The sequence below is a fragment of the Eriocheir sinensis genome, chromosome 21 (assembly GCF_024679095.1).
Source record: "Eriocheir sinensis breed Jianghai 21 chromosome 21, ASM2467909v1, whole genome shotgun sequence".
Taxonomy (NCBI): domain Eukaryota; kingdom Metazoa; phylum Arthropoda; class Malacostraca; order Decapoda; family Varunidae; genus Eriocheir; species Eriocheir sinensis.
The window spans coordinates 3,192,416-3,217,413 of NC_066529.1; the positions used below are offsets into that span (position 1 = coordinate 3,192,416).

The 24,998-nt window shown below is 39.9% G+C and overlaps 1 protein-coding gene across 2 annotated transcripts in view; it reads right to left on the bottom strand.

Annotated features, from left to right (window-relative positions):
- The window catches only part of LOC127001521 (putative leucine-rich repeat-containing protein DDB_G0290503), a 117,285-nt gene that overhangs the window by 68,502 nt on the left and 23,785 nt on the right, over positions 1-24,998 (bottom strand). For both annotated transcript variants that reach the window (XM_050866132.1, XM_050866133.1), the window contains exon 3: positions 5,274-5,378. In XM_050866132.1, coding sequence (XP_050722089.1) covers positions 5,274-5,378 — 105 coding nt within the window. The remainder of the gene's footprint in view (positions 1-5,273; positions 5,379-24,998) is intronic.

Consider the following 24,998-nt stretch of genomic DNA (forward strand, 5'->3'; position numbering starts at 1 on the left):
TGGTGGTGGAGGAACAAAGGGGGGGAGAGGTTAAGGAGTGGAATGACGCAACGTTTTTAAGAGAATGTGGAGTAAAGGCGAACTAGGATAAAAATAAGCTTAGAGGAAGAAAAAAAAAGATAGAATAAAAGTGTGAAAGGTGCAGGGATTAGCAGAAAGGGCGGAAAAGGTTAAAAAGCAAGAAAGAGTTAAAGAGAATGTAAAAGAAAGATAAAAAAAGGTAAAAGATAAAAAATAGTTACTGAAAAAGAGCAAAACGAATAAAAAGGTTAGAAAAAGCTGAAAAGTTGGAAAAGGTAGAAAATGAGAGAAAACGGAAAGAAAGGAAGAAGAAGAGTATTAGGAAGAGGAGAGGAGGAGGAAGAAAAGGAGGAGGAGGAGGAGAAGGAGGATAAGATATAGGGATTTATGAGAGAAGTGAATGGGGGTTAGAAAGGAAAATAAAAAGAGGAAAGACACGTGAAAAAGGAAAGGAGAAAGAATGCAAAGGAAAAGAAAAACTAATCTCTAGGCAAAAATAGTAAGAAAAATGCAAGATGGAGGTAAGCAAACAAAGAGGAAATAATGAAAAAAAAAGTAAAAACGAGATAATACCAAGAAGAATGAGAGACAGAGAACGCAAGTAAAAGGGAGAATAAGGAAAGTATGAAAATAGAAACGAAAATAAAAGAAGAAATATAAAAGAAAACATTAAACGGAGGAACGCAAACAAGAGAGAAATAATGAAAAAAAAAGAGATAAAACAACGAAAAAGATGAGACAGAGGAGCGCAAATAAAAGAGGGAAAAAGGGAAGAAGATAAATTGAAACGAGATAATAGAAAAGAGAACATTAGACGGAGGAACGCAAACAAAAGAGAAATAATGAAAAAAAATGAAGAAATGGGATAAAACAACGAAAAAGTGAGACAGAGGAGCGCAAGTAAAAGAGGGAATAAGGGAAGAAGATAAACAGAAACGAGATAATACCAGCCTACAAAAGAAAATATTAGACGGAGGAACACAAGCAAAAGGAAAATAATGAAAAAAAAATGTAGAAATGAGATTATACAAACGAAAACATTAGACGGAAATAAGCAGAAGTAAAAGGTTAAATAAAGGAAGTAGACAAGCAGAGAGGGAACACAATCAAGGGAGAGAGGGGAGGGCAGGTAAAGAGGAAAACGGGTTAATCGACTACAGAGAATCGCCTCGCAAGAACGACGCTGCCCATATACGTGGTGAGGGCGGCGAAGAGACACTGAAAACACAAGCATCACAACCCTCTCTCTCTTAAAAGGACCCCTCCGTGCAACAACTACGTGTGTGTGTGTGTGTGTGTGTGTGTTCCGGGATGCACAATAATGATAATAGCACAAAAGCGTTAAAAAGAAGAAAGTTTTGGCTATTTTTGTACACGATGGGAGAGGGAAAGAGGAGGAGAGGAAGGAGGGAGGAAGGAAAGGCAAGGGTGAAAGGGGGAGGTAAGAGAAGGAAGAAAAAGAAGTGGATGCGACGGAAGACGAAACGGGGGAAGGAAGGAAGGAAGGAAGGATGGAAGGAAGGAAGGAAGGAAGGACGAATGGGAAATAAAGAACATGAAGTAAAGGAAGGGAATAGTGAACATAATAGAAGCAGAAAAAGAGAGTAGAAGAAAAGAGGAGTTGGAAATAAAAATTAAAACAGGAAAAAGAGAGAGGAAAACAGACAGGTTGAGGCGAAAATTCGAAAACAATGAAATAAAAAAACAAAGAAGTGGAAGGGAAATCGCAAAATATCCATGTGTGTGTGTGTGTGTGTGAGTGTGTGTGTGTACGGAAGCGGACAGGCGGAGGAATATGTACACGGGCGAACTGATAGATGGAATGTTTGTACAATTTTCGAATATTTTTTGTCCTCGCCAGCTCGGACGCGGATCGCTGCCGACGGGCGTGAAACAAATCAAACTGACAAACAAACTGACTAACATACAACAAATACATAAAACATACACACACTTACAATAAACAAACAAACATACATATGCATATCCAAATAAACGCATATACGTAGGCTATGTACGTACGAACATACACCAGCCGGGCAACAAATGAAAAAAAAAAACAAATAACAAGAAAAAAACAAAAATAAAAGTAAACTAATGATAAATGAATAAACAAACACAACAAAGGAAAGATATGAATGCACGAATATGTACTTAAGTAAATAAATAAACACACACACACACACAAAAATCTTATATATCATGGAGGATTGTTGTGTGTGTGTGTGTGTGTGTGTGTGTGTGTGAGAGAGAGAGAGAGAGAGAGAGAGAGAGAGAGAGAGAAGGATTATATTAAGCTTTTAAAAAGAACACACTACTTGTACTATTTCTTTTATTATTTTTTTTTTTACCCAGTCTGCTCGGCTTTTCGAAATCCTCTAGAGAATTTTGCATTATATTTTCTATCGTATTTTTCGGTTTGTATAAGGGTAGATGTGTGTGTGTGTGTGTGGTGTGTGTGTGTGTGTGTGTGTGTGTGTGTGTGTGTGTGTGTGTGTGTGTGTGTTCGTGTTTTTATTGCATGTGGGAAACTGGGCGTAGCAGTTGGAAAAGTATAGGTCAGCAGTGTATTTCAATTTGAAGTAAAGTTGTGCATTTTACTAATAAATCTTTTTTTTATTTCCTGCTCGTTCACTGACACACACACACACACACACACACATACACACACACACACGCACGGTGGACGGGGAGGATACATTTTTCATACATACACGTTTTCCGTAATTTCATTTTCGTTAATTAATCTACTCACAGAACACTAACATTTCCTCTAATGGACTTTAATTAAATACTATGATATACATGAACAAAATACGTTTTATTCGTAGATGAATGAGGAAAGTTGTAACTGAATAAATGAGTGAATGAATGTTACGGTAAGTTAACAAGTATAATAATGCTTAAAAACTGATGTTGCTGTTTACAGATGAGGTCTTGAACATCCTGAAACTCAACCTCAAAACATCATCTATATATATCTGCGAACATTCAGAATAACCTTGTGAACCTGCATCTACATAACATTTGCAAATCGGGTATATATAACTATGAAAAAATGCCATTGTTTACTGGATGCTGCTTAGAAAAAGACATCTGGCAACCTATTAACTTATCAAATAATGTCCGTTAAAATTCCGTTAAGGCGTGAAGTTTCCAGATACTGCCAGATACACAAAAGTCTGAAAACCGTGCCATTACTTTAAGGCGTGAAGTTTCCAGATACTGCCAAATACACAAAAGTCTGAAAACCGTGCCATTACTCTCTGGTGAGGCTTAACCGTGAAGCAACACTATTTTTTTTCTTTTTCGTTGAGCCTTCACGCAATAGGAAAAATCTTCAATAATCCTCACACTACCACCACCAACACCCACCATGTTTTTTCTTTCCTGTTCTAACTCGTTTGTACGTTGACCTTTTCTCTCGTTCATTTCGCTGACACGCTGAAACGAAAACTTAAATAATAGGAGTAAAAGAACCATGATTCCTACTCGTGTCTGCCTTTGCTTAAAAACTCACTATGTTATTCTTGTCTATTCCAACTTGTTTGTGTATAAGTTTATGGCTTGATGATTTTACTCGACCGACTCACGTACTATTCCCGACTATCTACCACCCAACCACCCACAATTCCCGACTATCTATCACTCACAATTCCCGACTATCTATCACTCACAATTCCCGACTATCTATCACTCACAATTCCCGACTATCTATCGCCCATAATTCCCGACTATCTATCACTCACAATTCCCGACTATCTACCACCCAACCACCCACAATCCCCGACTATCTATCACTCACAATCCCCGACTATCTATCACTCACAATTCCCGACTATCTATCGCCCACAACTCCCTACTATCTATCACTCACAATTCCCGACTATCTACCACCCAACCACCCACAATTCCCGACTATCTATCACTCACAATTCCCGACTATCTATCGCCCACAATTCCCGACTATCTATCACTCACAATTCCCGACTATCTACCACCCAACCACCCACAATTCCCGACTATCTATCACTCACAATTCCCGACTATCTATCACTCACAATTCCCGACTATCTATCGCCCATAATTCCCGACTATCTAGTAAAAAAAAACGGATTACTACTCACGCGCGCACTTGAATGTTATTTTTCTTAGTTTATGCAAAAAAAAAAAAAAAAAGTAATCCACACAAAACAGAAAACGTACAATGGTTTAATCTTCATGCATATAAATTCCGGTTTCCTTCCACCACTGCCAATACCGCTCCCTCCACACTAAAACATGCTGGTACCTCTGCTATCAAACCACCACCACAACCACTACCTGTACCACCACAAAACGACAATGATCTTTTACCATTGCCATCATTCCCTTCATCTACAGTGTACTTCCTATTACGAGTCACCTATATGCTGTTTCTTCTGATGCCATACCACTATACCATCACTACTCCTACCACTACCATACCGTTACCTTTGACTTCTACTAGCCTCTAACTACTACTACCATCCTACCACTGCCAATATTATACGCTTCCCATTAACTTTCATGGACGTACTGTGTCCTCTAAAAATATACCACTACCGCTACGACTATTATCTACTAACATCTAACTAACTGCTAAGAACTTCTAACATCTACAAGCAACAACTACCACTACCACCAAACTGCGTCTACCACTACGACACCCCTGACGTCATAACCACCATACATTACGACCACCCTTTCTGTCCTACTGCTATATACCACATCATCTTCTAACCATCTTCATTGGCACTACCATCTCACCTCGCTACCACACTCACTATCACCAACAACCACTATTCCTCTTACCCGAATCAGCGCTACTACTATTACTACTACTACTACTACTTCTACTACTACAACACTACCCCTCACCCATGAACAACCATCACCACCACTAAAACCACCATTCGTATCTCCATCACCACCACCATCACCACCAAAGCAACAGCAACCATGATACTTCTTTTACTAGTGTCACATCACCACCACCACCACCACCATTACTATAAATACAACCACCACCACCATCACCACCTGCACCCCCCCCTCCCCCCTTCACCCACCCATTAGCATTCTGAGAGCAGCTTTCAGAGAGGTAAAAAAAGAAACGAAGGAAAAAACAACAACCCACCATCACCAACGCGAGAAGCTGTAATGAATGTTTGGGCTCAGGGGGGGGAAAAAAAAATATATAGTGGAAGTGAAATTCATAGCGTTGCACTTACGTTGGACATGATGCCGTTATTGTTGCTGTAGTTGTTGTTGTTGTTGTGGATGTTGTGGATGGGCTTCTTCTCCAAGGCGGCCAGGTACGGATCGTCGGGGTACACCTGCGACGAGGGAGGAGAATGTGATGACGATGATGACGACGATGATGATGGTGATGACGATGATGATAACAAAGATAGTGGTGATAGTAATAATGATGCTGAAGATGATGCTGAAGATGATGATTTGATGATGATGATGATGGTGATAATGATGGTGATGGTGAGTGATGATGATGATGATAATGATGAAGGAGAAAATGTAAAATAGAAGTGATGAAAGGGACACAAAATGGTTGAAGAAGAAAAAAACAACGATGTATATATACCTAAAATAATGATAATAAGGACAACAACAATAATACAAACAGTAGTAATAATAATGATACTACTACTACTACTACTACTACTACTACTACTACTACTACTACTACTACTACTAATAATAATAATAATAATAATAATAATAATAATAATAGTAAATGACTTGCAAATAACAGCTAAAAAGGAATGATAAAATATAGTCTAAAAGGGGAAAAGAAAAACACAATAGAGTTCCGCCATTTGCATAATTAACAGAAGACAACGCTGGAAAAATCTCCGCTTGCTGCAGGAAAATAAAGATCAAGAGGAAAAAGATAAAACAATAACTGTCATTGGGTGCAAACTAGGAGGAGGAGGTGGAGGAGGAGGAGGAGGAGGAGGAGGAGGAGGAGGCGGAGGAGGAGGAGAAGGCGCAATAACAAGTAAAAAAAAAAAGAAAAGAAAAAAAGAGAACCCATGATATCTGAATATATATATCAAGGTGTGAATGACCCGAGGGAGGAGGGTGGCGGCGCACAGGATAAGGTGGACGCTGTATTGGTTTACGTGAAATCAATGATGGGAAAATATCGCAGGACCTGAAGTGATACGGCTGATAAAACTTACACAAAAAATAATCCCACGTTGGTTTAAGTGATATGAATGGAGGGAATATATAGCAAGACTTTTAATGCTACGGCCGATACGCAAAAAATGATCCTATGTTGGTTGTAGTGAAATGAATGACGGAAACACATCACCGGACGGCTGTTAAAATCTACGCAAAAAATGATCCCCATGTTAGTTTAAGTGAAATGAATGGAGGGAAATATATAGCAAGACTTTTACTGCTACGGCCGATAAAACTTACCTAAAAAAAATATTCCCAGTCTCTAAAAACGTTATGAAAGGAAACAGAAAAAATAAGTCTGCGCTCATAAAAGTTAAAGGAAAAGAGATTGGCTTATTTTTACATTTGAATCGCGTGTTTAAAATCTAAAAAAAGAAACGAAATCAGGAAAGGAAAGATGAACTGTTTTTCTGTACTCTCTGGAAAAGTTTAACAAAGAGAAATATAACGGAAAATATGAAGTGTAGAATGTGAAAGAAAAATGTCGGCTATGCACGCTACTAGATTTATTAGAGAAAATGTTAAGGGAATGGTTAAAGGTCAGCGAGAGAAATGTAATAATAGAAAAAAAATATCACGCAAAAATGAGATACTGGGAAAGGAAAAATTGTATGTAAATGAAATACAATAAAAAACACGTATATGAATTGTTATTTTTCCCTGGTAGAAAAATATATTAAACGAAAAAAATGTACTGATGCCAAAGCGGAAGAAGAATAAAAAAATGTGTCTGAAAATAATAGTGAAAGTAGGACACGTGATTAATTAGAACACTTAAAGCAAGAAAAAAATGATATAGAAACGAAAGGAGAAATTGATCACTTTTATGCAGCACGGAAAAGTTTATCATGAACGTATAAATTCTGGCAAACATGAAATGAAAAAAACATAATTAAAGCGTCACTTGCGTAAGTTAACTCGTAATGAAAGTGAATTGCAGGAGTAAATGTTGCAGAATCGGATATGAAAAATGATCATCGGAAAAATGCAATAACAGGAGTTGGAAGTAATAACACAAAAAAAACATGTAAGAAATAACGTAAAATATCGGTCATCAAAACTATGAAATACTACACAAAAGAAAAACATATTATTTGTTAACAAGTGCAGCAAGGTAATAAAACAAAGCTAAATAAAATGCGAAGAAACTGATGTTATAATTGATATGCTATTGAAACTGGTTAACACACACACACACACACACACACACACACACACACACACCACCACCACCACAAACAACAACAGCAACTACAACAACACACCGCCCATGTTACCTGCACCCAAAACGACCATAATTGATGTCCTACCGCAATTATTAAGAGCTGGTCGTCATTTCCCGCTCCGGTCCTGACGTCATTCACACACACACACACACACACACACACACACACACACACACACACACACACACACACACACACACACTGGTGACCTGAAATGAAATGCTATGATGGAACATGTGAGGAAGTTACGTCAACGATTCGATAGCAGGAGAGAATAAAAATATACAAAGGATCTGATCGCCTTTCCAGTTCGTCGACTATCAATGTGTGTGTGTGTGTGTGTGTGTGTGTGTGTGTGTGTGTGTGTGTGTGTGTGTGTGTGTGTGTGTGTGTGTCTTTGTAGGTGCACACGCCACTAATTTCACGCTAGAGCTTCGTCGTCACGGGAACAGAAAACGATGTGAGACTAAACGATATTGATATTGCTTCACACTCTAGCGCCATTCCCTGCTCTCTCTCTCTCTCTCTCTCTCTCTCTCTCTCTCTCTCTCTCTCTCTCTCTCTCTCTCTCTCTCTCTCTCTCTCTCTCTCTCTCTCTCTCTCTCTCTCTCTCTCTCTCTCTCTCTCTCTCTCTCTCTCTCTCTCTCTCTCTCTTTTACTATTTAAATCCAAGCATTAAGAGACAAACAAAATAGGACGTTCACATAAAAAAACATAGTTAAATTATTTAAGCTGAATTCCTAGTCCTGCATGTATATTCTTGCGTGTGTGTGTGTGTGTGTGTGTGTGTGTGTTTATGTGCATACTTGCGCCGGTTTATTGTTGAGGTCATAACATAATAGTGGAGTTGATAGTTTATACTCGTGAACTAGCGGGCAAAAGTTTTTATGAATGTTATTTCTTTTCGTTGAACTCTCTCTCTCTCTCTCTCTCTCTCTCTCTCTCTCTCTCTCTCTCTCTCTCTCTCTCTCTCTCTCTCTCTCTCTCTCTCTCTCTGTGTATATTCCATCAGAAAAGTTATAATACAAATAGATCAGCCTGAGGTCACGTCATGTGTGTGTGTGCGTGTGTGTGTGTGTGTGTGTGTGTGTGTGTTAGAGACAGTATACATAAAATACTGACTGTCAGATTAATATACACAAATATTATAATTATCACTGTCACGAAAGAGAGAGGCAATATTTCATTATGTCCCCGAGGGCGATTGAGCGGAAAATATAGGCCAACAAAAACGCATATTTATGAGGTCGAGTACAGGAAGGCGAGGAGGAGAAAAAGTTGTAATAGCGGTGGCAGGAACGAAAGGATAATGATGATATACTTGACTTGATGGCGAGCTATGATGACGAAACGAAGAATTATGTATGTATGACTGTTTGCATAAGTTAGTGGGGATAATGAGATGCGATACGAATTTTGAGGTCTGAATAAACATGTTGCTTTATAAAAAGAGCAGGAATTTGAAGAGGAGGCGGAGAAGGAGGAGGTGTAGGAGGAAGAGGAAGAAGAGGAGGAGGAGGAGGAGGAGGAGGAGGGGGAGGGGGAATAATAATATGATAATGATGATACGCGGAAGAAAATAATAGAAGAAAAAGAAGAAAATAATAGAAGAAAAAGTAGAAAATAATCGGAGTAAAAAAATGAACCAGGAAAAAACAGCAGGATGAGAAAAGAAAAAAGAAAGTAGATAATGAAGAATAAAAAGAATAATAATAACAACAGCAGCAATAAATAACAATAACAACAACGACAATATTAATAAAGCTCAAGAAGAATGAGAGGAAAAAAGAAACAGAAGCCTTAATGAAATCCTACACGACAAGCCCGTAGAGTTTTATCAAATTTTCATCCGCCCTGTGACCACCACCATCACTTATCCGGTCAACTTTTTACGCTTAACCACACAAAAACATACTACCCTTTTCTCCCTTCCACCTTCATTCCTTCACCTCCATCTCCACTTTCCTTTTTCTCTATTTTTTTCTTTTTCTTTTATTCATTCTCCACTTTCCTTTCTTTCTTTTTCCTACCCAGTGTCCTTCCTTCTTTAGTTCCATCCTTTTGTGGGATTTCACCTCTATATCTTATCCTTCATTTCATTAGTCTTCTCCGTCACCCTTTCCTTCTTAACCAGTCATCATTCTTCATATATCCTCACACAAAACACAGCACTTTCTCTCTTTAATCAACCCCCATTTATACTCCCTCTGAACTCTAGCACGAGACCTAACTAATCACCCGGTTATCAATCAGTCAACTCAGTACTTAGCGGGTCCCTATACACCACATCTCCTTCGCATACGTCACCTCCCAATGCCCCTAGATACACCAAACAAGACGGTCTGTTATGGCAACCTACAGTACACAACGGGCTGGTTACTACACCCACGTCCCACTCCCACCTCTCCCATAGCTCTCCTCAGCCACCTCATTTTGCCTCCTCCCTCCCTCCCTCCCTCCTCCTCCTTACTCCCAATCCCCCCCCCCCCTACCAATATCGTGTCACGCCTCATAATGGTTCACAAATATCATCTAATATGCCTGTAGGTTCTTTCTCTCTCTCTCTCTCTCTCTCTCTCTCTCTCTCTCTCTCTCTCTTTTTACTTCTTTCCTTTTTTCTTTCCTTTTCTTCTTTCTTTTGTTCCTTTTCTTCTTCCCTTTCTTCTTTCTTTTCTTCATTCTTTTTCCTTCTCTCTCTCTCTCTCTCTCTCTCTCTCTCTCTCTCTCTCCTGCGTCAACTTCATTAGCTAACTATATAGGCACCTTCATTTTCCCGTGTAGAATCAAGGTAATTTCTCATCCTATTTCACTATTCTCCCTTTTTTTTCGTCTTTCCGCCATATTTCCACTCCAAGGACACCTACTCTCTAAACACCTTCACTTCCCCACAAACCCTTTCTTCCTTTCCTTGAACCGATTTCAGTCCAACCTTTTCATCGCTTCGTGTCTTTTTGTCAAGTTTTGTTTTTATCTCCAGCAAATTCTATCTATTAATTCCTTTTTCCAATCTACCTCCATTAACTTTTTCTCATCCTTTAACTTATCTACTTGCTTTAACTATTTTCATCCTTTCCTTTTCATCCTTTCTTTTAGCAATTTTCATCTTTTCCTTATCTACTGCCTCTAACTGTTTTTTGCCCCCGTCCTCCTACTGTCCCGAGGCGCAGCAACGGCGCACGAATTCCTCGACGACTTCATGGATGTGAACAGAGAGGCGAATAACTTCAAGTGTCTTTGATCAATAGTTTTAATGATGTCCTGTATGTCCCATCCATCACGGAGGACGAGAAGGAGCAAGACGAGAAGAAGGAGGAGGAGGAGGAGGAGGAGGAGGAGGAGGAGGAGGAGGAGAAGAATGTAGAGAAGTAGGAGGAAGAGAAAAAACAGGGAGGAGCAATGGAGTAGGAAGGAGTGGACAGGTGACGCAAGATAAATGTGACAGCCAGCATAAAACAGATGTTACCAGGTATTGCAATCTATCGTACAAGTTTTTACCATTAGTATGACAATGTGGAGGAGGAGGAGGGTTTGGAGGAGTAGGAGGAGTAGGAGGAGGAGGAAGAGGAGAAGGAGGAGGAGGAGGAGGGGAAGGGTTTGGAGGAGGAGGAGGAGGGGGAAGCAAGGGAGAATTGAGAGAAAGTAGAAAGACAGTGACATTGAGAAGTGGAGCATAAAAAAGAAAAAGAAGAACAAGAGTAAATAAAGGACAACAGTAACTAAGCGAAGACAATGAATTAAGGACAAGGATATAAAATAGACAAACAAATAAAATAAAATAAATAATAAAATGAAAATGGAAAAAAAGGAGGAAGAATAAAGAGTGCAATCCAATTTAAGTATGAAAAAGAGATACAGCGAGAGAATAATCTTAATACCAAGGAAATGGAGGAATAAAATAAGGACTTAATAAGAAATGAAAAATAAAAAAATAAATAAAAATATGCGGAAAAAAATTAATGACGATAAAAATAATCAAAAGATGAATCATTCGGGTATGAGTAACTGTGAGTGAGTGAGTGAGCGACCGAGAGCGAGAGCGAGAGAGAGAGAGAGAGAGAGAGAGAGAGAGAGAGAGAGATAATGGCCTGCGTGAACGATTTTTATTTCCTTCTTAAATTATTGAGCATTTCCATGAAAACGCGCGTAGCTATGTGTAGCACGTGTGTGTGTGTGTGTGTGTGTGTTATGTTAAGTGAAGGTAGCTCGCGAAAGATAACCTACTTCATCTTATTATCTCTCTCTCTCTCTCTCTCTCTCTCTCTCTCTCTCTCAGGTGGACCAATCAACCTGCCTCGCGCCCCCAATATCTGCTGACGACATGTGGACAAGCCTGCTGATGATCCTCTCCCGGCCTGACCTGACCCGCTAACGAGGCCTCCAGTATAGTTTTTCTTTTACAGTAAAGGAAACAACTCAAGGTCAAGAAATCCCCGAGAAAAGAAAAGAAATGCCCCGCTAATCACTGCCCACTGTCCCCTATGAAAAAAAAAGAGTATGGAGGAGAAGCCAAAAGAGAGGTCAATTTCGGAGTGTGGTGTGACCTGATGTCGTAACGCTGATTGACCTGGTGATGATGTAACTGTTTGGTGATTGGATGACCTCCTGACCCAAAGATCTACTGATGGGAAGGAGATAAAGAATAGGGCGAGGAGGAGGAGGAGGAGGAGGAGGAGGAGAAGGAAGAAGAGGAGGAGGAGGAGAAGAGGCGAGGGAATTTCTTGGAAGGTCAGGGGGCTAGGGTTAGAGGGAGAGGGGGGTGCAAAGGTATTCTCTCTCTCTCTCTCTCTCTCTCTCTCTCTCTCTCTCTCTCTCTCTTCTACTGTGCAACTTCGATTCGGTCGATTTCTTTAATCTTCGTATCATTCAGAAGGTGTTTGCGCGCGCTTGTGTCTGCCTGATTGTGTACGATTGTGTTGGAGAATGCTGTTGACAATGTGTGTACGTATGTATGAATGTGTGAACGTATATGTATCTGTGTATGTATGTTTCTATATATTAGCTCGTATGTGTGTATGTGTTTATATATATGTAAGTTTGTATGTGAAGCTTAAATGTGTGTTTGTATGTATGTGTGTATGTATGTATGCCTATGTATGAAGTATGTATAAATGTATGATCTAGCATGTATAATTCCTTGACATGTGCATCAGTTTTTTTCGTTGATAATGTTTTTCCCTTACTCCCCTTTCGTAATTTTTCTTATTTTTATTTTCTATTTTTTCCCTCTACTCTTCGTTTCCCTTATTTCCATTTTCTCTCATTTGGTTCCCATCTTTATTACGTAGTTTTGCTCCTAGTTATTTTCCCTTCCTCTCTTTCCTTATCTGATCTTTGTCTTCTTCCTTTCTGATTTCCTTCCTCTTCAAGTTTACACCAGCATTCTTTCTTTTCTTTCCTATCGTTTACATCTTTCTCATTCTTCTTTATCCTTCCTTTCTCTGTTCTCATTCGTCTGGCCTCTGTTCCCTATCATTCTTGTTCTCCTTCGTCTTCCCCTTCTCATTTCTCCTCACTTCTACATCCCCGCTTCCATTTCTCCTTCCCTTCCTTCTCCTTCCTTTCTTCTTCGTATTATTTTTGGTCCTGCTTTTAGATGACTCGTTCCTCTCCCTCTTCTTTATTGCTGGTTCTCGCATCCTCTCTCTCTCTCTCTCTCTCTCTCTCTCTCTCTCTCTCTCTCTCTCTCTCTCTCTCTCTCTCTCTCTCTCTCTCTCTCTCCTTTGCCTTTCATTTCCTATTCTCCTTCTCATCCATTTAAGTTTTTTCATCCCTCCCCTTCCCTTGCCAATATTTCATCTTGCAGTAGGATCTATTTTAGTTCAATCTCCGTCAACTTTTTATATCTGCTATTCATTATTGATTTATTTTCTTTAAGCATTCAATTTCAAATCACTTACATTTTCTGTTTTCTTTTCTAGTTTCTTCGTTATTTTGTAGTTTTTTTGTTTATTTCTAGTATGTATTTTCTCTCCGTTGTTCTCGTTTTAATTGTTTCTTTCTTTATTTCGGTATTTCCTCCCTATTTCCTTTATTTCCTCTTTCATCTATGCCCTTTTGTTCTGTGTTTCTTCTCTCTCTCTCTCTCTCTCTCTCTCTCTCTCTCTCTCTCTCTCTCTCTCTCTCTACCAATTTATCCCTCTCTCTTTCACTCCCTACTGTCCTTTCCCTCTTTCTCTTCTTCCATTTTATCTTCCTCTCTTTATTTATCAGTATTACACTCTCCCTCTTTCATCTCTTCCTCTCCTTCCTCCCTCGTTTTCTCTTCCCCATAACAGTGTTCTCCGTCTCTTCCTTCTCCTCTTATTCTTTGTCCCCTCCTCGTTTCTCTTTTCTTTTATTCTCTTTCCTCTTCCTCTTCGTTCCTTGTTCCTCCTTCCTGTCTTGTGAGATGTGTCTTTGCTTTCTTCTTTCCTTTCTTCTTTTTTCGTATCTTTCATTTTTTCTTCCTATTTCCTTCCTTTTTCTTTTTTTCATTATTACTTTTCTTTTTTTTCTGAATTTTCTTCCTATTTTTTCCTTCCTTCCTTTTTGTTTTCTTTCTTTCTTTCCCTCTCTCATTCTTTCCTTTCATCTTCCTTTCTTTCTTCTAGTGTTTCCTTCTTCCCTTCTTTTCTTTTTCTCCTCTCCTTCTCTCTTTCCTTTTCTTGCCTTCCATATTTCTCCCTTCCCTTTTTTCTTTCTTTCTTCCTTTCCTTCTTCCTTCCCTCGTTCTATCTTGAGTCTCTTCATCAGTACCTCTATCCAATATCCTCTCGTCCATTCTCCTTCTCCAATTATCCTCCTACATTCTCCTCTTCTTCTCTAATCTTTATTCCGTATTCCTCTCTCCGTCCTCCTTTTCATCCTCCTCCTCTTCTTCCTCCTTCATCTTCCTCTCTTAGTTACGACCTTCACTTTCCCTCTTCTCCATCTTTTCATCTTCCCTTTTCTTCCATGTTATCGCTCCTCTTACTTCACCGTTCTTCCTGTCTTCATATTCTCCCTCTTCCTCTTCCTTCCTCTTGAACTGCGAACCACTTACGAATAAAGAAGGAATGAAGGAGAACGTGCAACGAGGAAAGTTCAGTAAAGTAGGAAAGTCAAGGAGAAGGAGGAGGAGGAGGAGGAGGAAGAGAGGAGGGAGTTGGAGGAGGATTTAAAAGAGTAAGGAGCAGAGTAGACGGAGGAGAACAAATGTTATGATTATGCAAAGAGGAAGGAAGGAAGGAAGGAAGGAAGGAAGGAGAGAGAAAAGAGAATAAAGAAGAACAGAACGAATAAAGGAAGGACAGAATGAAGGAATGATAGATAGAAAGAATGAAAGAAGGGGAGAAGGAAGAAAGGAAAAAAAACGAAGGAGATGATAAAGGAAAAAAATAGCGAGGAAGGAAGTAGAAGAGGCAGGAAAGAAGGAGAAAAAAGGGAAAGGTAGGAAATGGATAAAGAAGAAAGGACAAAAAGAGGGAATTAAAAAAGACAAGAAAAAAAGGGAGAAAAAAGGAAAAAAAAGGAAAAAAGAGAGAAGAAAAGCAGAAAAGAAACAATCAATCAAAAAATCATGAAAAATGGAAAAAAATGGAAAAATGAGAAGAGAAAGTAAAAAAAAGAAGAAAATAAGAAGACATGAAAAAGAAGAGGAGAAAGAAAGTAAGAGGTATAAAAAGTAAGTCAGGTAAGAACTTGTATTATATCGATTTTCAAAAGGAATACAACTTAACAAATTCTGAGAAGTCTTTCGATTTATAGAATAGAAGTATGCAGGAGCCATTGTTGCCAGCGAAAAAAAAAGAAAGAAAGAAGAATGGGAATACAATACGATGAAGGAAGGAGATATTAAACATGTAAAGGAAAAAATGATGATGGTGATGATGGTGATGATGATGATGGTGATGATGATGATGATGATGGTGATGACGTTGATGGTGATGATGATGGTGATGATGATGATGATGGTGATGGTGTTAATACGATGAAGGAAGAAGATAGCAAGGAAGTAGAGAAATAAATAAAAAGACATCCCCATAAAAATACAGAGATGATAACGATGATGACGATGATGATTATGATGATGATGGTGATTATACGATGAAGAAAGAAAGCTAGCATGAAAAGAAAGACAGAGAACCATAAAAATATAGAGATGATGACTACGATGATAATGATGATATTGATAGTGAAAGGTAAAAAAAACACCACACAGTTACTATATATATAAAACAAAACACACACACACACACACACACACACACACACACACACACACACACACACACACACACACACACACACAGCCCACGCAAGCACTAATAACAGCCTTTAGCATAAAAAAGAACAATGAGAAAACAAAACCAACACACAAGTACTTAACGAGACGATGATGCAACCCTGACATCATCGATCATGGGAGCAAACAAACAAAATCCACACGCACATACACACACACACACACACACACACACACACGCACGCACGCAAACACGGTACCTGTATGCATCCAATAATTAACAAACAGCGGACAGGTAGGGGGTCAGACAGGTACGCTGGATATAGGAGGAACTAATGCACTTGTATTTATCACATTATTTACGTCCTCCAGCCCGGTTCTATTTTAGTCCCCCCGTCAGGTCAGAGGTCACGTGTAGGTCAAATGTGTGTGGGTACTGCTCGTTGTCATGGTGATTGCGTGTGTGATTGAGAGAGAGAGAGAGAGAGAGAGAGAGAGAGAGAGAGAGAGAGAGAGAGAGTGTGTGTGTGTGTGTGTGTGTGTGTGTGTGTGTGTGTGTGTGTGAGAGAGAGAGAGAGAGAGTCGGCCAAGGTAGAGTTGCTTGAAATCATTTGTTTACATTCTCTCTCTCTCTCTCTCTCTCTCTCTCTCTCTCTCTCTCTAATAATCGACCTGGTGTCTTCATGGTCGGATATTCTAATAAAATAATCATTCATATTAAAGGAAAAGAAGGTCAAGGAAAGCGGAGGAAGATGAAAGCGAGGAGGAGAAGGAGGAGGTGGAGGAGGAGGAGGAAGGAAATGATTGGAAATAAAGGAAAACGATCGGGAATATGAGGATGAAGGAAATGTGGAAGGAAAAGAATAGACAGATGACAAAAATATTCGGGAAGAGGAAAATGGAGAGGATGCAGGAGAAACTTAGGAAGAGATTTGTTGAGTCTTGGGAAAGAATGAAGGAAACTTGAAACGGAAAAAAAACAGTGATCGCAAATATGAAAAAAAGATGGAAAGTTGAGATGAAGGAAAGGAAGCGATTTAAAAGGAGAAATAAGACTATCCGTAGATTACTCCTACTCCCTAAAAAAATATATATACAAATTTGATTTTAAGGGAATTTAAGAAAGTAGACAATCCCCTGTTTTTGTAGTGGTTTTGTTCTTTTCTTGTCTTTTCTTACTCTCACGATGCTTCCCTTACTACAAAAAATAAATTAAATAAAGAAAATACAATGAAACACATACCCAAGATATCAATACTAAAACAAAAAGATAAAAAAAGAGAGGAGGCTAGTCTGAAGGGTTTTACGGAGGAAGAGGAGAAATTGAGACACATACCAAATTTCCCACTACTGAAAAAGATGAATTAAAGGGGACACTATTCTAAGGAGGAGAAATTGAGACACATACCAAATTTCCCACTACTGAAAAAGATGAATTAAAGGGGACACTATTCTAAGGAGGAGAAATTGAAAAGAGATAAGCAGCTTCCTTCCTATACATATACTTAACTTAGTTCACCTTCCATCGACTCTCCTGCCAACCACAGAACGCCATCGCTTCGAAAACTGGGTCACGATGTACACGGGATAAAAAAAAGAGAACAAGAAGGATGCTATTCAAATGAGAAAGAATAGCAAAGAGGTCTACATCACTACTCCTATACATATACTTAACTTTCCGCTCTCTACCGGCTCTCATGCTAATCACAGAACGCCAAAGCTTCGAAAACTGGGTCACGGTGTACATTGGATAATAAAAAGATGAAAAACGATGCTATTCAAATGAGGAGAAACTGAGAGTACTTAAACGTCACTTCTACAATACATATACTTAACCTTCAGACCTCTACCGGCACTTCTACTAACTACAGAGCGTCAATGCTTCGAAAACTCGGCCACAATGTACTTGGAATAAACCCTAAAAGATAAAAAAAGGATGCTATTCAAATGAGAAGGTTTTAAAAGGAGGTAACCATCACTTCTACTTTACATTTACGTGACCTTCAGCCCACTACCGACTCCTATGCTATCCACAGAACACCAACGCTTCCAAAACTCGGTCACACTGTTGCGGTATTCAAATGAGAAGGTATTAAAAGGAGGTAATCATCGCTTCTACTCTACATATACGTTAACCTGCAGCCCACTACCGACTCCCATGCTAACCACACAACGCCAACGCTTCCAAAACTCGGTCACACTGTTGCGGGATTCAGGTCACTGCGGTTACATTCTCTTATTTAATGCATCTCCTCTTTTTTTTTTGGCCTGGCCCGGAGCAGTGAGTGAGTGGGTCGCGCTGTAGAAAGGTCGATAGTAGCTGCTGTGAGGGACGTGTTTGCTCGCTCTCCTCGCTCTTATTCAACGATGGATTGCTTGATGGCGCCAAAGTACAGCCCGGAATAAGGGAAAAAGAAGTTGCGTGTTTTTCTTTTTTTTTTACAGTAGTGGAGACAATCAAGGGCGTAAAAAAAACAATAATGAAAAAAAAAAAAGCCCGCTATTTACTGCTCCTGTGCTGTTTTGTGGTGTTTCTTGGTATGTTTCTTTTTTTTATCAAGATGTGTATATGTGTTTTTCATCGTCTGTTTGTTTAGCTATTTATGTTTCGTTCGTTGGGTGATTGGTTTTCTTTCTCTCTCTCTGCTAGTTTATTTTTCGTTTTATTTTCTCTACTTTTGTCTGCGTGTGCTCTCTCTAACTCTCATTCAGTTTTTCTTTTTCTATCTTCATTTATCTGTTTTCTTTCTTTCTTTTTTTACTTCCTTCCTATTTTTTCTTTTCTTTCACTTTTTCTTCTTTCTTTCTTTCTTTCTTTCTCTCTCTCTCTCTCTCTCTCTCTCTCTCTCTCTCTCTCTCTCTCTCTCTCTCTCTCTCTCTCTCTCTCTCTCTCTCTCTCTCTCTCTCTCTCTCTCTCTCTCTCTTTGTTAATTAAAAAGTATTCAGCTTCCTCCTAAGTGCCAATATTTCCTAACACTTCTTTTTCCCCCTTTCACTCACGTTCTTCTTCATTTATTTCTTTTCCCACGTCAATTTTTTTTCTTCTCACTGAACAAAGCACTCACCTTCTTCATGCTTTCACTCTCGTTCCTGTTCGCTTACTTTTCCTACGTCTAATTATTACTTCTCACTAAACAAAGCACTCACCTTCTATATTCAACAGCATCATAAAAGCGGGGAGGAGCTGGTCAACATCCTATACTCGTTTGGCTTAACAATATAACAAAGACTAAGCACTCCATGGGCCTTTGTTTCAGTAATTATTGACGTTCTCACTTAATTACCGCATAGTTTTCTCTCTCTCTCTCTCTCTTGCCTTCCTTCAATCAATACCGTAAACCCGTATAGTAATCAGGATCGCTAAAGTGCGGTGCTATTTCCAGATGTCCGATATCCATTTGTCACCTTGGGAAGAACGGACCTCTTGCATAACCTTTTCAAACAGTAGCCGATATCAAAATTTGCTCTACTCATTCATCTACTTTTGTTTATACAGTACACTTATTGTCATGTTTTTTTTCTACTTTTTTCGTCTTTTCGTTTTTTTTGTTATGTTTTCTTTATTTCGTCTTTTCACCCCAACCACCACTTTACTATATGCAGCTCTTGAATTCGCTTTAAAAATGGGTTCTAACTCACGAAACCCTTTCCAAAACAGTCTGACATTGCCTCACAGACTGGCTGTACTCTTCCATAAGGTCGTTTAGAATCCCTTACAAAGTTGGCAGGTTGGAAGCAGAAACACGAATCCCACTGAAAGCTCTGTACTCGTAATTCTGAATATCCAAACTCAATTCTAAAACTACCTCCACTCCACCACTTTACTTCATCTAGCTCTTGAATTCTTTATAAAACTGGGTTACAACTCACAAAACCCCTTTCAAAACTGCCCACTATAGCTTTAAAGACTGGTTTCATTCTTTTATATAGACGTTTAGAATTTATCACAAAATTGGCAAGTTGGGAGCAGAAACGAATCCCACTAAAAGCCCTGAAATCGTGACTATGAATATCCAAACCCTTCTAAAACCATCTTGACATCATAAAAGGGCATCGTAAGTCTGAATATCCAACTCCCTTCTAAAACCATCTTGACATCACACGAAAGGGGATGGTCAGGTGCTGGATATAATAGTAATAGCCGCGGATAATTGTCTGTCAAGAGAACTCTGACACTTGCGTCGAATATTAAGAGAAGTAGTACATTAGTCCGCCGTCGAGCCGTCAGATGGCGCAACGATCGGCCGCTTGTACACTGTATTGATTCCAAGTGCTTCTATGAACTCCACATATTGATAGCGAATGACTGCCGGCCGCTGTGTTTGTCTTCATATTCCGCCTGTGTACAAGTCCCAATGCCTGTTCGTCTGTTTGTTTCCACCTTCCAACATACCTAAACATCCACCGTCTCATACCTGCCCTTCCGTACTACCCCTTCCGTCCCACATGCGCTCACTCGTACACCTGCCCGGGGTCGATAAACTATTTCTGCCTTCATGATCGACTTGTGTGAGAATTTACAACAGGTGGGCTTCGTGTTTTGGTGGTGGTGGTGGTGGTGGTGGGATGTGGCGGGTGAGGTGAGGGAGGTGAAAAGATGAAAGAAAGAGAGCAAGATAAAGAAAAACGGAAGGAAGTATATAGAAAAACAAAAAAAAAGAACAGTTACAGCATAAACCAATGGAGTAAAGAAGAGAAAAAAACAATATTAAAGTACTAAAAAAAGGAAAAAAAAGACGAATGCAAAAAAGAAAATACAAAACCGTTACCAACTAAAAATACCCAGCCAGTGAGTAAGCAAACCATAACAACCAGTGAGGAAGGAGCAAGCATAAGCGGATGACGCGGGACTGGCAACGACTGATAACCTTATTGAGCACTGTGCACCTATTGACAGACTTGAACAATATCACGTGACGAATTGGAGACGCATACCTGTAATGGCTGGCAGGTGAAGCGGCGGAGAAGGAGGAAGAGGAGGAGGAGGAGGACGAGGACGACGACAAGAAGGACGAGGAGAGGAGGAAAGGAAAAGCAGGAAGAGGATAGGAGATGAGGAGGGAGGAGGAGGAATGGAAGAGAGAAGTAAATAATGAAGGCTTAGTAAGAGGGAAGCTTGAATATAAAGGGAGGACGGGTAAAGAGAGTAAATGGATGCGGGACTCAGAGAAAGGAAAACAGAGAAAAACGGGACAGAAGGCAGAGAGAGAGAGGAAACAGAGAAAGGAAAAAGGAAAACAGACAGAAAGCAGAGAAAGAGAGAGAGGCAGAGATAGGAAAAGAGTAAAAAGGGGCAGAAAGCAGAGAGGGAGAGAGAGGAATCCAACTTAGTTTTACGAGAATGATGAAAAATGAATGTTAGGGAAAACTATTGCAGAGGGAAATGGAGGGAAATGTAATTGAAAGGTGGAATGAGAAAGAGAAAAGTGTGACTAGAGATTTACAGCCAAACGAACGCAAGGATAGGGAAGGAAAGGGATGGGAGAGGGAAGGATTGAAATCAAACCGTAGGAAAGGAAAGTGATGGGAAGGAAAGGAGAGGGAAGGGAAGGGAAGGGAAGGAAAGGGAAGGAAATTTAAAGAGAAGGAAGGGAAGGAAAGGAAAGGAAAGGATGGAAATGAAAACGCAGGAAAGGAAATTGAAGTAAAGGAAAGTAAATGGAAGGGCAGGAAAGGGAAGGAAATGAAAGGAAAGAAGGGGAAGAGAAGGAGAGGAAAGGAAATGAATGAAAATGAAAGGAAAGAAAGGAAAGGCGAGGGAAGGCAAAGAACGAGAAGACAGAAAAAGGGAAGAAAAAGAAATGGGCAAAAATGTGAGTAAAGGAAAAGGAAGGAAAAGGAAGAACAAGGAAGGGAACAGAAGGAAACTGAAAGAAAGTGAAAGGAAAGGGTAAGGAAGAACAAGGAAGGGAAAGAAGGAAACAGAAGGGAAGGGAAGTGAACGAAAGAGAGGGGAAGGTTAGGGATCTTTGTTTAACCTGTCCCCTTTGTCCATAGATAGGAAGTAATGGAGACCTCTTCAGACACTCCCCTCTTTACCCTCTACCCTATCATCAACCATGCCTCCTCTCTGGACACTCCCCTCTACACCTTCTTCCCTATCATCATCCATCCCCCCTCTCAATATACTACGCTCAACACACTCTTCCCTATCATCAACCATGCCTCCTCTCTGGACGCTGCCCTCTACACCTTCTTCCCTATCATCATCCATCCCCCCTCTCAATATACTACGCTCAACACACTCTTCCCTATCATCAACCATGCCTCCTCTCTGGACGCTGCCCTCTACACCCTCTTCCTTATTGTCGACTTTTGCCTCATCACTATCCTCTTCCTTACCTCCCTCCTGCCTACCCATCTTCTAATCTTCTACTCCTTCACATTTTCCTTCCTTATATCTGTCGCTCCAACTTTATCACTTATCTATCTTTTCTCCCCTTTCTCCTTCACTTCACTTTCTTACCTTTCTTCTTCCTTCACATTCTCTTCTTTCCGTCCATCGTTTCATCTTTATCCCTTCTCTCTCTTCTTTCTTTCTTCCCCTTTCCCTTCTCCTCCATCTTTTTACTTCCCTTTTGTCAAACCATCTCTCACTCCATCCCATCTTTCCTTCCACCATTGCAACTTAATCCCTTCTCTCTTTTCTTCTCTCTTCCTCCTCAACTTCATCTCCACCTCCATACCTCCCTTCTGCCTTCACAGTTCCCCTTTTCCATCCATCTTTCTACTTTTTGTCTCTTCCCTCTCTTCTGTTTTCCTTTCCCCGTTCCTTACACTGCTTAACATTGCATCAGCGTAGATCTCTTCTCAAGCTCTTTCCCTCTTCCCTCTCTGCCACGAGTCTTCTACCTCTAATACTTTCTTTCCCTCAATAGCACGACTCTCCCGCCCCTTATACTTTTGCTTAGTTCTCCCTTCCTCCCCTGCCTATCAGTCTTACCGCCGGCCCCTTCTTTCCCCTCTCCTTTATCCCCCATTTCGCAGACACAAAGGAAAGGGGTGACGGAAGGAAATATAAAGGTAGGGAGAGAGAGAGAGAGAGAGAGAGAGAGAGAGAGAGAGAGAGAGAGAGAGAGAGAGAGAGAGAGAGAGAGAGAGAGAGAGAGAGAGAGAGAGAGAGAGAGAGAGTATGTGTATGTTTTCTTTAGATCAAGATATTCCATTCCATGAATATTTGGACATGTACGTTTATATCACTTGGATACACACACACACACACACACACACACACACACACACACACACACACACACACACACACACACACTATGTACCCCCAACCCCGTCTCTCTCTCTCTCTCTCTCTCTCTCTCTCTCTCTCGTGCAGTGCCTTGAGAATTATTAAATGAACGATGCAGAGAGCGACCGATGGAGAGAGGAATGGACGAAGGGAGTGAGAGAGGGAGAGAGAGAGCGAGGGAGGGAGGGAGGGAGAGATGGAGGGAAGGAAGAAGGGAAAGAGAGAAGGAAGGAGCAATAGAAAGGGAGAGGGAAAGGGAGAGAGGAAAGGAAGCGATACAATGAGATGGAAAAAAATAAGAGAAAGGGGAAAGAGAGAGAAGGGGAGAGAGAGAAGGGGAGAGAGAGAAGGGGAGAGAGAAAAAGTAAAACACAGGGAATGGCGGAAAATAGGAATGAACGAAGAGGGGAGAAGGACAGCAGATAGAGATACGGAGAGGGAGAGAGAGAGAGGAGCGGGATAATGACTGGAAGGGGAAAGAAGGCGAAGGGAATGAAGGAAAGAGAATGGCGAGAGGGAAGAATAAAATTGGAATGCATACAGAAACACACACACACACACACACACACACACACACACACACACACACACACACACACACACACGCACCCCCCACCCCCACCCAGACATATACACACATCTCTCCCCCCACCCACCCACACGCACACACGCACCCCCCTCCACACACATACACACATCCCCACCACACACACAAACATACACACACTCTATACAGCCTTCCACTTCATACAGAAAGAGCAAGGAAAGCTCACACAAAGACCACAAAGACGCTTATGCCGTTCCAATCAGCCATCGACTCCAGGTTAATGAGACTCCGGTGACGCAAAAACAGATTAAGAAACAGAGTAAACAAGCAAGTAAACAAGCAAGTAAACAAACAGGCCAGCGCTAAATTAACAAACAAAGGCAGAGCTGCAATATCTAAAACGGTATTACGAAACCAAACAACATATGCAGTAATAGGTTTTTTCTTTTTTTTTAATCTAGTGTTTGTTAGTAAATGTTGACTCTAGAGCTAATGTGGTCAATAACAGCATAATAGCCAGGTTAATGATGACAGTAGCAATTGTGATGAGCATGGTGATGATGATGATGATAAATAGTGACGATGATGGTGATAATGACGATGATGAATGTGATAGAAGTGGCGCTAACATAGTGGAGAAGGTGAAACAGATGAATGAGTAGTTAAAACATGTTATGAAAATGAACAAAAAGAAATGTTATCGATTACTTAAGAAGACAAGACCGTACGTATAAAAGGATGATACGGAGATAGTAAGTATAGAAGAAAGAAAAAGAAGATAATATTAGAGAGAAAAATGTGGAGAGAGAGGAAGAATAAAACAGGAAAATATTAGTCAAAAAACATATAAATAATAGAAAACAAGAAATCAAGGAGAGAAAAAGCTTGAAAAACAAACCTAAAATCATAAAAATATATACAACTCGAAAAATAAACTAATTATGGAATGTCACTAAAAAATTCATGTACAAAAACGAGCTGAATTACCTAAAGACACAACATAAAATAATCGTGCAGGAAAAAAGTTTAATTGTCATACATCACGTAGAGAGGAGAGTGAATAATAATGACAAATGTAGCCACTTGATTCTTCACGTTTAATTACCTTAGTGAATAATTAAGGAGTGATATTTGACGGTAATGAGCATGAAGTAGGACCTCCCCCTATGTCTTTTTTTTCTTAATTTCTTTCTTTCTTTCTTTCTTCTTTTTTCCAACTTTTTTATATTTCTTTCTTCTTTCTTTTTTCTTTCTTTTCTTCTTTCTTTCTTTCTTTCTTTCTTTCATTCTTCCTTTTTTAACTTTTTACTTTACTTTTTCTTCTCTCTCTCTCTCTCTCTCTCTCTCTCTCTCTCTCTCTCTCTCTCTCTCTCTCTCTCTCTCTCTCTCTCTCTCTCTCTCTCTCTCTCTCTCTCTCTCTCTCTCTCTCCTTTTCCTTTTCCTTTTCCTTCTCCTTCTCCTTTTCCCTCTCCCTCTCTCTCCCTCTTCCTCTCCGCACTAGAATGTGACTTTTAAAAATCTAAATAAAGA